The 15,322-nt window shown below is 44.6% G+C and overlaps 1 protein-coding gene across 1 annotated transcript in view; it reads left to right on the top strand.

The window, feature by feature from the left end:
- Positions 1–344: 344 nt before the first annotated feature.
- Positions 345–15,322, top strand: part of SHLD1 (shieldin complex subunit 1) — a 47,444-nt gene continuing 32,466 nt past the window's right edge. Inside the window, exons 1-4 of the mRNA XM_050893750.1 lie at positions 345–413; positions 1,150–1,264; positions 2,257–2,414; positions 4,403–4,572. Of these exons, the coding sequence (XP_050749707.1) occupies positions 4,410–4,572 (163 nt within the window). The 5' untranslated portion in view covers positions 345–413; positions 1,150–1,264; positions 2,257–2,414; positions 4,403–4,409. The remainder of the gene's footprint in view (positions 414–1,149; positions 1,265–2,256; positions 2,415–4,402; positions 4,573–15,322) is intronic.

The raw sequence follows: 15,322 nt of genomic DNA, 5'->3' as shown, positions 1-15,322 counted from the left end.
CTCGGGCTCATCGTCTCCCGCCCGGCCGCGGGGAGGAGGGCCTGAGGGGGGCTCTGGGCGTATGGCCCGGACCGGTCCGGGGCAGCCCTGGCGTGCTTTTGGCTTTCCCCTTATTCCCCTCCACGATGTTCTGCTGTCCGTGGGGTGCTGGACCCTGCTTTTCTCCTCGGGGGGGAGGGGGCGGCGCCGGCAGCCATGGCGAGGCCGCAGGGTGTTCTGGCTTGGGGGGGGGCTGGCTCGCACCAGGCCGACGAGGGGCTGCCCTGTGTTGCTCTTGTTTCCCTTTGCTGCTAAGGGAGCGGTTGTTGAAATAACACGTGTCTCTGCCTGCAGGAAAGGGGGAAAGAAACGAGGCTCGGAGGAAGAGAACCTCCTCTCCTGCACCCCCCAAAACCAGCTGAGCAGGGCAGCCGGTAAGGCCAGCGCATCGCACACACTGACGTGCCCATCGCACGTCCCACGGCACGCCGTCGACCCGGCGTGTTTGTGCAGGACCGGTGGCGTGCATTTCGGAGATTCCTGGTAGGAGTGCAGTGCCACCGGTCAAGGGTGGCCCGGAGGAAAATGCAGTTTCCTCCTGAAAGTATGTTTGTCATAGTTGCTCACTGAAAATAATGAGGTAATGGCAGAGGGTGGGAAACAGGATTTGGGTTTCGTGGGCCTGTGGCTTGCTCCACACACTGGGTTACGTAGCCCTCTTAAAACACATTTCCTGTTTGAAGTTTGATGCAGCACAAGCTATCAGTGTTGGTGTCAAAGCACCGCTAGATGAACCTGTTGGGGAAATACCTGCTCCTCTGCAAGAGGGAGGAAAGGATGCCAGCTGTAATTTGCTTTTCTGCTTTAGGGGTTTTGAATAAACAGCCCATCTGGCAGCTTCTTGTAAAGAAAATCTTGGCTTTATCTCTAGACTGTACTGACCCCTTTCCAGGAGGTCTCCATTGCTGTCAAAAGGTTCAAGGGCATTACTAGATGTGCTGGTTTTGATTCCTAGAAAAAAATTTTCTCTGTACCAGACCTGACAAACAGTGGTATATGCGATGACTGACTGTTGACATCGGCTGGCATATGTGCTTTGAAAGGTCACACCATCCATCAGCCCGATCAGCTGATGCGAAGCATGTAACCGACCTGTTTGTTTCATTCCAGCGAGCTGGGATTGACAAACCATGAAGGAAGAAGGAGGGGATCCTGAAGCAGTAACAGACTGTTTGCTCCTGGACTCCGTCCAAGCGGACTGCTTCCACATCAGTGCTGTTCCCAGGTATGGCACAGAGGTCATAGTGTGTCTCTTTCACATGTGTGAAGGCCCAGGGCTGAGGTCTTGCTTATCCTAACAAACAAGTCTCACCATCAGTTTTGGGAGTAGAACTGCTGTATAGTTGACTTAGGAGGACTAGAGGGAGCTGATCCAAGGGAAAACTTTTTTTTTTTTTTTTTTTTTTAAAAAGGTGATTTGTTTTAGCTGGACCTGATCATCACATGGCTGCACATGTTGTTAGCCCTGTCATAGCAATATGAGGAAGGAGGCCGGCACAGGCAGCTGGCAGAGATGGCCAGGATCACAGCAGCCCATATCAACGGCAGCCCTAAGCTGCTGTGATACCACACCAGCAGCTCCTCTTGCTATAATCTCCCACTTGCCCTCGGAGGGATAGGATTGGTTGGGTTTTTGGTGTGGGTTTTTTTTTTCCAGACTAAGGACTGAAATAGGCAGTTTTGTTCTCTAAAATATTTGTGTACTTAAAAAGTAGCAGAAATCATGAAGACAGTATTTGAGGAAAGTTTCTCCTTCTCTGTGTTCGTTACACACATATCATCTCTGTTTTGGGACATGAAGAGCGAGGGAGGAGAAGCTTCCCTCTGAAGTGACTGTTGAGGGGGCAGAGGGTTGTGTACTTTGTTTTGTTTTTAACCTTCCACTCTGTTTTTCCTGGAAACTTTCTGTGAATGCACTGACCTTGCTTGTCCCTCCAAGGCAAGGCAGCTGGCCTCCTCCCATATCACAGCCAACATCTCCACTCAGTTCATTAGTAAGTTAGTCAGCATTCTGCAAAGGTCAGAGGTGTGTCTTAGCTTACTCAACACAGAAGCACCTAAGGAATGGTGTTTTTTAAAAAAAAAGTCTGCATGAAGGTATTTACTTCATTTTTCAGGATTAATGCCTTCTAGGGATTTTTTTGGCCCCTGTGGCTGTAACATTCCTCACTGACAATACCCCTGAGATAAGAGTGTGTTGCCCTCTTTGTTTTATAGAAGAGGAAATTTCAAGTGTGAGCCTGCATGGTCCCGAGCCATTGCCTGACCACTGGATGTGGTTCTTCTGTCCTATCACTCTTTACCAAAATAGCAGAAGGATACAGCTGGTGGAGGGGGCAGCGCAGCTAGACACAATCTGCTTTTTCTTATTGCATGTAAGTAGACAAAACAGATGAAAGAAGAAACTTGCACAAAATCTCCTGGAGTCTTTCTAAGAGCTGGAAACTAAATTCACATGTCACAAGAAACTCTCTTGTTCTGTCCATGTTTTTTCCATGAAAAGCTTCATCTGTTAAGGGTGAAAACAGATTGAGTGAGGGGAAAAACACATGATGTCAGCTCACATTTACCCCACTCAATCTCATCATCAGTGCTCAGTGGGTGTTTAAGTGAAGCTCCTGCCTAAAAGTCCTCCTGGCATAAGGCCTTGCAGTAAGGACTGGGTCAATTCCTCCTCTATTTGGTGTTGCTACAGGTGTGAGCTGGAGTACAACAGTGCTCTGCTCAGAGCCTTTACTGTTAGTGGAGAGTCTCACCTGCCTTGCAAGGGGTTGTACAGGGTGACCAAAGGCTAGTGGCTGAGGTATCAAGTGGAAACTGAGGGTGTTAGGGACTATTCTGCATCTTTCCTTGCAGATGTCTTTCCTTGAGAGCCCCTCTTACTGAGTCAGTGCTAATCATGCTTTGGCCCAAGGACTCCTACTCGCTCTCTCCGTTTGTCATTCTGTGAGCTCCTGCCCCACCAAGTTTTTGCCTTTCACTCCTCTCCTGCCCCAGACACTTGTGTGGCTGTGCTTGGAGCTGCTGGACTGGAACACTTTAGTTTCATCCTCTCCAAAAGAGTTGCCCATCCACTGTGGTGCTTGATGTGGAGCAGAGTGGCACCAGCCCGGTCTTACTCTCCACTCAGCTGTGTGTTCCTGCCCCCTGTGGTGGTGGACTGGTTGAGGGAGCTCAGAAGTGCGTTGGGATGTGGAGATGCTTCAACTGCAGCTTTCCAAAGTGCTGTGCACAGGGTATACAACACAGCTGCCCTAGTGTCTCCACACCGGAAAATCCTTGCCATCCCTGTGAGATTGAGACTACCAAGTTTTAAGATGCTCTTTCCTTCTGCTAGTGAGCATGATGAACTTCATGAACAGAGCCAGGAGGGATGGGTTTAACTTGTGACTTCTAGAAGCATCAGTGGAAAGGGACTCTATAGAACATGTTTCCTTTTAAATTGCACACATAATATACCCTGAAGGGAATATAATCCTGTCCTGGTTTCGGCTAGGACAGAGTTAATTTTCTTCCTAGTAGCTAGTATAGTGCTGTGTTTTGGATTTAGTAGGAAAAGAATGTTGATAACACACTGATGTTTTTAGTTGTTGCTAAGTAGTGTTTATACTAAGTCAAGGATTTTTCAGCTTCTCGTGCCCAGCCAGCAAGAAGGCTGGAGGGGCACAAGAAGCTGGGAGGGGACACCATCAGGACAGCTGACCCAAACTGGCCAAAGAGCTATTCCATACCATATGACCTCATGCCCAGTATATAAACTGGGGGGAGTTAACTGGGAGGGGGGATCGCAGCTCGGGAACTAACTGGGCATCGGTCAACGAGTGGTGAGCAATTGCATTGTGCACCACTTGCTTTGTATAGTTTAATTCTTTTAGTATTGCTATTGTCATATTATTATTATCATTATAATTGTTTTTCATTCCTTTCTGTCCTATTAAACTGTCTTTATCTCAACTCACGAGTTTTTTTTCCTGATTCTCTCCCCCATCCCAGGGGTGGGGGGGCAGTGAGCGAGCGGCTGCGTGGTGCTTAGCTGCCGGCTGGGGTTAAACCACGACAAATCCATAGCTTTCTAGTTTTGGGGCCTGAATCTGTACTTCTGGGAAGCTTCTAGGAAAGTCAGATTTGTTGTGGACTCCTCGTTATCCTGCTTAGGGCTGAGGGCTGTTGTTTATGGGTTTTGCTGTTGTTCTTCCTTTACATCTTTAAATTTGCTCTTATTTTCTTAAATGAAGTATGAATATGCTAGAACAGCTTCTCTCAGCTCATAAAGCAGTGCAAAAATGTGCAATCATTTGTGTTGACTTCTGCTTAGATTTTGATGCTCTAGAACCCCAGCTTGGTCACATTTGTGTCTCTGCAGTGGGACCATGGAAGGAAAAGAGACATCACCAAGTCATCACTTGGAGGAGAGCAGCATATTGGACCTACCCTCTGTTTGTGACCTAGCAGAGCGCTTTCTGCCTCCACACAGCTCTGAAGACAGCGAGGAGCTGTTTCGTTCTGTGGATACTTTTCCCTCTCCACCCACAGGTAACAGCTTCTGCCTCTCCACATGCTCTTTCTTTACCCAGTGCATTATCTGTTTAGGCAGTGTGTCATCTGACTGTGTAACTGCAGCCTGATACTGGTGCATCTGCTTGTCTTAAAACACAGTTTACCAGAACTACAGTCTGTTCCAGCTTGACAGATACAGTGTGAACTGTGGGTCGATGAGACACAGGAGAGGAATTCAGAGGGTACTATGAGCTGCTGATGTTTTGACCACACTGTTTCTTCATGTTTAGTGTGTTCTCAGAGGAAGAGAGTTACTTGAACTAACTCACAGAGCAATCCTCCAGACGTCAGTAGGAAATACTGTCTCAAATTACCATAGTCACTAAGAAATGTTTTTAAACTTTTCCTTATGTTCTTCATGTGCTCATCATATATCTTCCAGTCAGGAACTCAGGATGTGGCCTCTGTAGCCAGTTATTTTAAAATTATAACAGTGAATGTTTGCTTGTGCTAATGACATGAGTGCGATGAGAACTGCTTCAGTTCAACTCTTGGGAGACAGCAGTTTCCTCACTTGAAGGAGGACTGATTCCTGCAGAAGTAGCATTTTAGGTCAGCCACTACTCCAGATTCTTAGGAGTAATGGTGTATCCAAGAAGATCAAGGGATAGCTGGCACACTCTGATTACTACACCTCTCAGCCCCGTCAGTGTGAATATATGGCAAGAAGTGTGAAATCAAAATGCACTGGCCCAGTGACACTTCTTGCCATATATTCATACTGGCTGGGCTGAAGGTTGTAGTAATTACATTTAATATTGTGGGGGGAAAATAAAATCTGATCAGCAAATAATGTGTGGAGATGGTTTGTCAAGGCACCTGAGCAGATGAAACGTCACTCATGACATTTCTGGTTGCTTTGGAGTCTTAAGTAGTGTAAAAGTAGAGTTTAACTCCTCTTCCTCTGGCACTGGGTGGTTTACTTCGACCTAGTTCCAAGAAGTTAGCTTGGAATTCAACGGGTGAGATTTTTCAGCGGGAATTCCACTATTTTGCATGCTAAACAGGTAAGCAGCGGGATCTACCAACTAATGTAGCTCTATTGATGTTGACTACTTGCCTGTGCAGTTGTCTTCACCTCTAATTGTGGGACATCCAGAACTGTAATGAAATCTGCAAACAGTAGATACCAATCCTTGCTTTGGTTTTCCTATGCAGACCAGGAAGTCACATGTCTTATGTTACTAATGATGCAAATCTTCTACTGTAACCTCTACTTTAAACCATGATACGTATCACATTCCATGATCCATATTGCATTAGAGGCATAGTGTATCTGGTTTGAGGTTTTGCTTTATTTTTTGTGCATAAGAGTGACCACCACTACGAGGAATGTCCTGAGCAAGCCTTTTCCGCTGTAGTGGGAAAGGAGGATGGGGAGGTTCCTCTAACAGTGAAACAGGCTGGAAGGCATTTGTCTACTCAGATTTCACAAGCCCTGTGTTGCAGGTATGAAGAAATTCTGGGAGCTGTGAGGCAGTTCCTGCAATGTGTGTAGGGTGGCTTAGTTGCTCAAACACCATTTAGTGTGGCTTGGGGCAACTGGACTTGATTGCTCTGATGAATGGGATGCACAGAAGAACCACTCAGCAGTCCTAAGACTGGTCTGAGGCATAGTGGCAGTGACATATGCGGAAATGAAGATAGGCAGCTCTAAACCCAAATGACAGCATTGGGCAAGTCGTTTACGGTGCATGTGTGGAATACGTAGATGAAGCTCAGTACCAAGGTATGCTGAGAGGCCAGGTCCTGCCTCCTTGCTGTCTCCAACACCCCCTGGTGCCAGTGGGGGTTCCAGGTGTGCTGAGGAGGGCAGATCAGGCCTATGAACCCCTCCTTCATCGCTTGTTTTAGAGACCCCTCGCAACTGAAACCATTTGACAATAACTGTGGGATGCACGCTGTAAAATGGTTCCTTACCCTGTGCTCCTGCGAGTGAAATAACCAAGTATCACATCAGACCCAATTCATGCTCTGAACATCGCGGTTCCTTTCTCCTTAGAACAGCGTCAAACCAATATACATACTCACTTAAACTCTCTTTTTGATGCAACTTCAGCTTTCTAAGCCATTGAGTTTGGTCAGTGTGGCAGAAGAAGTGGGAGGATGGTTTTAAAAACAGTCTGCCTGTGTCAGATGTTCTTGGATGAGCAAGTTCTGTCAAATGTATCTTGGGAAAGGAAACTCCTTTGCTTGTTTGTTTTCTCATGAGACATTGTAAACAGCTGCTGTGACACAAGATAAATTAGGAGAGCGGGTGTGGCTATAGCTTGTACCCCACAGTATGACCAGAAAATTGCATCCTGGGACTTGGGCAGGATGTATAATGAGTCTTCTCATCAAACTTGAAAGATTTTTGTTAGGGGTGAGGATCTTCCTTAGTGATTCAAAGCATTTCCAAAAGGCCATTAGGTCTCTGGGAACGTGACAGCTTCCTTAGGAAAGAGGCAGACTGACAGGACAGGCTGTGTTTTCTGACATCTGTCACATGAACTGGACTGACTGACTAAAATACCACGCTGTCTGAGCCTCAGGAGTCGGAAATGGATATGGAGGTATTCCTAGTGCTTGAGTCACTTGTAATAGGTCGTATTAGTCTAGAGAGGTTCCATCACTTGTAATAGCAGAAGATAGTATCCATTAGCCATGAAAACAGGGCCTTCTGAAAGCAGGCATCCATAGGCAAGAAAACAGTAGTCTTGTGGGAATACTACGAAATGTCTAAGTTATGTATAAGTGAGTGGTTTTATGATTTGTGCAGGAGTGAGGGTTCTGCTCTTGCAACAAACATGCATACTTTTAGCTTATTGTCATAGTGAATTCAAGTGTTGAAGTGGCAATAGACTGAGAAAATTAAATTGGATCAGTGAACCTTTCAGTATGCTTCCTTTTTTTTTGACCCCATACTGGAAAATAATAAAAAATAAAATTTAATTGTTTATAATGTTTCTAATCTGCATCACTCACACAATGCTGCATCAACACCTTACTACTTCCTCTGGATTAAGAAAAGTTGCCAGCAAAAGTTCTTACTTGGCAGCGCTCAGGTGTGTGTGTGGGGAAGCCTTAAATTATTTGGATTAATATTTGAAAGGTAGCTAATAAAGGTTGTTTCCAATGAAATAAATCACTGGCAATGTTCGTTTTTTCTTGTAGGGCGCTAAACCAGAGTGTACCAGGGACAGTGGAAACATAGTCTTTGCCTGGAAAAATTGCAGCCTAAAAACTGACTAGAGAATAGACTACAGATGTGCTCTACAGATTGGTGCAGGCAGTGTCCTGGGCTCTCCCACACTCCGTGGTCTGGCAGAGCTGGGTTTGCCAGCGCAGCCCCGGAGTGATTCTGCCAAGCTTGAAGGCAGCGTTTGAGAGCAGTGCCATGCTTGGGAGAATGCCTGTCTGAAGCATGGGCAGAGCTCAGCCCCATCTGCCTTCGTGGTCGTTCCCTGGGGCTGGCGATCTTGGAGGCGATGGGTCTCTTTGTTTGTCCTGTAGCTTGTCTCTTAATCGCTTTTTCTTTGTAATGAAAAGTAGTTAAAAAGCTGTGTCCTTAGGAGAATGGATGGGTAGACAGGGTCACCCAGTGGAAGAGGAAGGTAATTGGAAAATGTAGCATCACAGGAACAGAGAAAATAGAGGAAGGATGACAGTAGGAGAGGAAGGATGATGCTGGAGAGATGGGATGGTGAAGGAAGACAGAGTTCACTGTGTGATTGGAGAGGCCTGTGTGTATCTAAAAGCTGGCTAGCCTTTTAAAAAAAAATAAAAGCCAGTTTGGGAGGATAGAGGTGTCCAAGTTTTAGTTGCCTCTCCAAAAGCACTACTTCTGTTCCTGCAATTTGCTTCAGGGTTGAGCCCAGGCTTATCTTTGGTTATTTTCCATGGACTGCCCTGACCTCTCTTATGCAGCGAGAGTCCCAGGCTGCCCCTGACCGTGCTTCTTATTCCTGTTCCATCCTTAGCACTGGTACTCACATGGCCACATGAGGAATCAGCTCAGGGAATTGGCGCAGTGGGCAGCCACGTGAATATTTGTGTGGATGAGATGGGGACAGCTGCTCTTTCTGGCAGCAACACAGGTATATGGCAAGATACAGCGGTCTGCAATGTGTCCTGTCTTTCATATGGGGTTACAGTCTTTCCAGAATGGTGGTTTCTGGAAAAAGTAGTGTTAAAGTATTAATCACTTTTCCCTTGTGGGGAGCGAGGCTGTACGTTCTTTTTGATCAACTGTTTTTTGTAGGCTTCCTTCAAAAATAGTCCATTTGGAACAAGTTGTGAGCGTTTGGGGGAGATGGAGCAGAACCATTTCACTGGACACTCACTGGCTCCAGGCAAATCAGTGAGTCTGGGCGATGGCACTGCTGCTGAAATTGCCACTCAGATCGAGAGAACACTTGATCACAAGATTATCCCAGTTTAAAAATAAAAGCCATCATGGTTTTTGGACTACTCCAGTTGCTTTCTGGGTTTTCAGTCAACCGAACATGTATGCTAAACAAAGCAGAGATTTCCAACCTGTTAACACAGCTGTCAGTTCTATAGGCAATTGGGATTCCTCTGAAAAAAATGCTGCACATACCCAGTGAATTTACATGCCTAGTTTTGCAGTGGGTTGCTACATCTTTTATTAGCAACTGAGGAGTCACGCTAATGTTGGTGCATGTGTTGTGACTTGTCCTTAAATGCTCTCTCCTGTTTACCATGTCCACTTGCCCTGTCAAGAGTTGCTTAATCTCTTTTGCAAAAGTGGGTCGTGTTTACTGAAGAAGTCTGGCATAGTTTGTGCTTTTTCTGTGTGGGAGTTGTGCATGGGTGCTGACACAGAAGCTGAAAAAGAAAGGAGCAGGCTGTACTTGTCATGTCAGCAGCAACCTTTCAGGGCTGGCACTCGATGGGCACTTGGAGATTCAGTTCAGCCCAGAACTCAGTGTGTTCATTCATTACTTGGTATAGAAATTATAGCTTGGCTGTCTGAGCTACAACTGCTACCAAAAGTTGCAGAATTTCCAAAAAGGCTTTTTTGTCTGGCCATGCTGAAGACAACCTGAAGGCTAAAGGCCTTTATATATAGTCTCATTTAAAAGGTCTATGTAACTTTGTAAATCCCAAACACGCGTGATATTTTAAATCACTTTCAGACTGAGCCAAAGCTGAGCTAAAAAGGACTTGTACTTGCACTCCAGGCTGCTGTGATTAGGTGCAGAAACTTCTGATAGTCTCCCTTTACCAAAAAGACACAGATCGCCCTGAGAATATTTTCCTTTTTGGCTCGATGTGGAGGTGAAGGGGAGGGTGCCATACAAAGGTGCTTTGTGCTGTTATGAAGAGTCTCCTTTGACTGCAGGAAGTTAACATGCTCTCCCACTTGCAAACCCACTTCAGTTTGAACTGTGATCCCAAACACCATCAGAATTAATTGTTTTTCTAAGGCAGATGACCTGTGCATAACTGCCTTGGCCTTGATGAAGATCATGGCCCCTATTTTAGGAATTAGTGGATTTTTATTGGTTTTGGTTTGTTTCCTGCTGCCCTCTACTGAGCAATGTTACCCGTTTCTGATGCCACCAGCCTTGCATGCTTGGAACTTAGAGGGCTGGTGATTTTTTAAATTTTTTTTTTCAGCTGGTGGTGGGGATGTATGTCACTGTACTGAGCCCAGTTCTGTGTCAGTTTACTGCTGTTGAGAAATGATGCTAAACAATCCCCATGGCTGATGTGGGAATAATTCTGAGGAGTTGGCTGCTCATTGTTTACTGCATGGATGTTGGCATAAGGTGGCTAATGTTGCCTGGTGGTGAAGTATTTGTTTTTGTCTGGGAATAGCCTTCCTAGTTCTGTCTGTTACAGTTGCAGCCGTGCTGGGATCTGATTTTGTTATGGAAATGAAGAGTCTTTAAAGCTTGGTTATATTATGCTTTTTTTGGGTGCAACTGTCATTTTTTTAGCCTTTCCAAAACTTCTGTTTTTAGCAACTTTCTCTTTTATCCCTGATACTGGTATAAACATCCAGTTATTTGTCAAGGCAGGTGATTTGTTTAGCTTATCAAAAGCAAAGGAGCACCTATTTTCAAGTGAATGTGTATTTTTTTAATTGATGATTTTTTAACCAAGTACACTCTCAAATACGATCAAAATACTAGATTTTTCTTAATACTCTAGTCTTCTCAAGAGGAAAAAAAAAGGTGAAATGTTTCAAATACTAATAATTTTATATAGATGTTGTGATCCAGTGGGGCAGATGCTCAGTGGACTTGAATTTAGGCAGCTCCACTGAAGTCAAGGGCAGGCCCTTGGGTCGGGTAGCTACATGGCTCTGGTGAGTTTGGCAGCGTTAACTTCCCAGGCATCTCTTTGTGGCCCAGTTGCGTTGAATATTGAATGAAGCTGCAAAGTGGAATTCATGCTACCTTACATAAAAGGAAGACGGGGAAACTGCACAACACAAAAAATAAAGCACTCAGCACCACCGAGTAGCTGAAGGTCTTACATCTTTTGTAAATTAATTTTTCAGGAATGTGTTACATAAAGCATCCAGCCAAAAATAAATCCTGGAAGAGAAAAAGACAGTGCTTTATTCTTCACAATCTGAGGAAGAAAACTAATCCTATTTTAAGGAGAATTAGAGCACTATACTTATATCAGTAAGGGAAAAAACTGAGACATTTGACTTGCCTTTTAGACTTTAATGCTTCAGAGTACTTCTGTGTTCTGTGAAAATGAACAGTTTGTACTGAACCATTAATAATTAGAAATCAAGTCCAGAGGAAATGCTTCAGTAACAAAGACAAGGAGTTGCGCTTACGCACTGAAGTTGTCTGATCGGATTCTGTGGTTCTGTGCGTAAAGGAGAGCTTGGGAGTTTGTCTCTTGGAGGTGCTGGGGAACAACTGTGCAGTGCAACTGTGTGCTGTGGTCTGAGGTTTTGTATTGACTTGTTTGGAGTTGCATCTTCTGCTCACAGTGAGTTTTCTTCTGCTACTCAGCTCGTATTTTTTTTCCCAGAAAAAGAGAATTTGGTAGGTTTGCTGTCATTAGGCACACAGTTTCAGCTGTATCCACCAGTCTAATTACCAAGCCTTTCAACATGGAAAGGAGCATAATACGTGTTCTGCATGTTATCCCTGAATCCTTACAAAGTGCTGGCACAGTACAGAACTTGGAATTTGTATATTTGAGGGTGACTTTGAGGGACCATCACTGTTGTTTCCTTGCATTCATTGTTTTTAATTGAGCATATAGGCTAATTAAACCCTTACCAGCCTCTCTATGTAGAGGCAGAAACAGAATGGGTTGATTTCCAATTTGGGATGCTCCCATCAAACTTTAAACAGTGAAGTGGTTTCTAAATTGTTCTAAATGTTCTAAGTTTCTAAATGTTTCTAAGTGGTTCTAAATGTTGGCAGGAGTTTTCTTTCCTCCCTAAAGCCGGTCCTAAGCAGTTGCGTATCAAATTTGTAACTGGATGTTGTAGCCTTGTACTGAGAACTACTGCATGATTGCTGTAGAGCAAGGAGCTAGTGGCGCATCCGCATGGTAGCTTCAGGAGTGGGCCTGACCTGTAACAAATTGCCATTGCTCAGTCACCTTTCGTTAATAAGTGCAACAGACTATATCTGTGGAAGGTAACGGGGGTGCTGGTTTGGGGGTTCTTTTTAATGATACATGTATGCATTTGTGGTGCTGGATTTAGAGCTTCTCCAGCTCTAATAAGCACGACAGAGATGAAGTTTTTGTTTCTGGTACTGGACAGTAACTTTCACAGGTAGGGACTGATCCAGAGCTCCCTGCTGATGCCAGCTAATACTGGTTTGGGTCTGTAGAGCACAGCCCTGCAAAGAGCTGAGTAACTGAGCTTCCCCTGACTGTCCAGGGAGCTGGCTGCTCAGCTCCCTGCAGGACTGAAAACTTTCTGTACCTTGCATTGATATATTTCTTCAAGCTAGCAAAACATACCTGCTTTCTAGTATTTAACCCTAAGTCCTGATGGGGAAGGGGGGAGACCTTGTGGCTGAAGATGCATGCACCTTGAGATTTGCCAGTTTCTTACCCAGGAAGTAGTTCAGGTGATATCTAATAGCAAAGAACTGATTAGATCTGTGATCTGAGCCAGACTTCCAGAGGTGGTCTTTTTCTTTTCCTGAAATCACCATTCTGCAAAGATGTTGCCATGTATTTAAAGGGTGATGATATACCTAGGATTTCTATAGCAGTTAATGAGTTGACCAGTTAACCAGTGGCAAACAAATATGCCACACATTCAAGACTGAATGTGTTTGTTCAAAGCCAAATTCCGCTCTTATCCCACCTTCTTACAGTCCTTTTCCCGTCGAATCAGTCGCACTGACTGCTGCTGGTCTGCTCTGTGATCTTGGGCATGGCTCTTCACTGCTGTGGTCTGTGTCTGTACCTGTGGGCTCTGCGTGTCTCTCTCACATGGTTGATGAGCTCCATGGGGCAGCGACCACGCTGTGCTCCAATAGCTATCTGCTATACAGAGGACAGTGAAGTCTCTAGCTGCCTTCTGGGATAACAGAGCCCAGCAGCACCTTGTAGGTGTCTGACCCACGTACAAAGAACCTGTTGTTTTAAACTTTTGAAGGAAGTTTAGTCCGTGTTTGGTCAGAGAAGGTGAAACAAAGTTCAGAGTAAGGACCAGTAAATACTCCCAATGGAACCATTAAGCCATGAATCAGAGAACACATTCAACCCGTTCACCGTTGAGAACAAGATGTGTTTCTGAGATAGCTTGTAACTCTTCGGGTTATTTTCCATTTTAAATGTAAAGTCCGTATGTTGTGAAGATGATGCAGAGTTGCTGTGGTGCGCTATATGGTCTAGAACCTGGATACTGAGTTGCCAAATGTGCTTATACATAGCAAGGCTTACTAACTGAATGCAGCTGCATCCCTTACATTGATAAAAGATTTTTAGTGAAATTTTGGCTTCCTGTGTGCAAAAATGTGTTGGATTATTTTATTTTTTCAGACACCATTCACTTTGTGGAGATTTCTCTTAAATGCTTCAGACTTCTCTTTCGCAAATACTGAGCCACCTTGCCAGGAGACATGAGGTGTCAGAGCCTGATTGACAAGGCCTCACACAGATGAACTTTGGATTTAAGCGGTTTTTGGATTAGTGGATTTAGATTACTGGATTTGTCAGTTCTAATCGACACACAATACAATGGGAAGCATCTCCAAAGAAGAAAATGCAGGACAGGGTAGTATGAGAGTGCCCAAAGTGGGTCAGAGTGAAGATTGCTTGAGTGGTAACTTATCTTCAGCAGAGGTGTCCTGGTTTCAGCTGGGATAGAGTTAATTTTCTTCCTAGTAGCTGCTATAGTGCTATGTTTTGGATTTAGTATGAGAATAATGTTGATAACACACTGATGTTTTTAGTTGTTGCTAAGTAGTGTTTATACTAAGTCAAGGATTTTTCAGCTTCTCATGCCCAGCCAGCAAGAAGGCTGGAGGGGCACAAGAAGCTGGGAGGGGACACCGCCAGGACAGCTGACTCAAACTGGCCAAAGGAATATTCCATACCATATGACCTCATGCCCAGTATATAAACTGGAGGGAGTTGGTTGGGAGGGGCAGATCACTGCTCGGGAACTAACTGGGCATCGGTCAGCAAGTGGTGAGCAATTGCCTTGTGCATCACTTGTTTTGTATATTCTAATTCTTTTAATATTATTATTGTCATTTTAAAATTATTATTATTATCATTTTTTTTTCCTTCCTTTCTGTTCTATTGAACTGTCTTTATCTCAACCCACAAGTTTGGTTTTGGTTTTTTTTTTTTTCTTTTTTCAATTCTCTCCCCCACCCCACTGGGTGGGGGGAGTGAGCAAGCGGCTGTGTGGTGCTTAGTTGCCAGCTGGGGTTAAACCATGACAAGCAGGTAACAGTGATATTTAAGAGCAGTACAAACAGAAGTGATCCTGTCCCTGCAAGCCTTTAGCTTCCAGGACTGCTGGTTTAGGAGACACAGATGGCACATTGCTGTGTCACTAGCTCCTGATGAATGATCTTTCCGGGAATTTGTCTAACTGCTTTTGGACCTCTCTCTCTTGATGTGGGAGTGGGACTGTGGGGAACCACTGGCTTTGTTTTGCATCTTTTGCTTCGTTTGACCCCCTGAATCTCCTAAGTTCCTGCAGGCTAAGAAACAGTGTATGATCATTGCTGTTTCTTTCTCCAAGCCATTTGTGGTCTTACAGGCCTTTTACATATTCTTCCTGTTGTATTTTTCCAGGCTGAAGAAATCTAGTGTATTTTATTTTTATCTCAAAGAAAAGCCATTCCAAGACTTCACGCAGCTTTAGACTGTCCTGTGTGTCCCTTCTAGCTTGCCAATGATCTTTTAGAGATGTGGGGTCAAGAACCGTGCACAGTGCAATGTGTGTGACATGGCTCAGAGCAGTCTGTCCTTGCTTTTAGTTCTTTGTGCATTGTTTTGCTAGATTTTTTTCTTTTTCTCTCTTTTTGTCCCCAATTTGGTACTTGTATTGGAGGAAGGGAAGTCTTTCCTTGCTGGGCACTGAACTATGCCTGGGCTAGTACAGTGGTCTCAAAAAGGTGCTCTCTTGAAAGGTCTTTTACTACCTAGTAATATAGGTCTAGGATCTCTGCAGGTAGATCAAAGTTGTCTTTTGCTCTTTTACTGTTCTTTTTGTTCACTGCAGTCTGTTCACATGCTTTGTTCTCTTCTTTCCTTCCCTTGT

This window comes from Gymnogyps californianus, chromosome 3 (genome assembly GCF_018139145.2).
Source record: "Gymnogyps californianus isolate 813 chromosome 3, ASM1813914v2, whole genome shotgun sequence".
NCBI classification, from domain to species: domain Eukaryota; kingdom Metazoa; phylum Chordata; class Aves; order Accipitriformes; family Cathartidae; genus Gymnogyps; species Gymnogyps californianus.
This window is presented reverse-complemented; position numbering and strand designations above follow the sequence as displayed.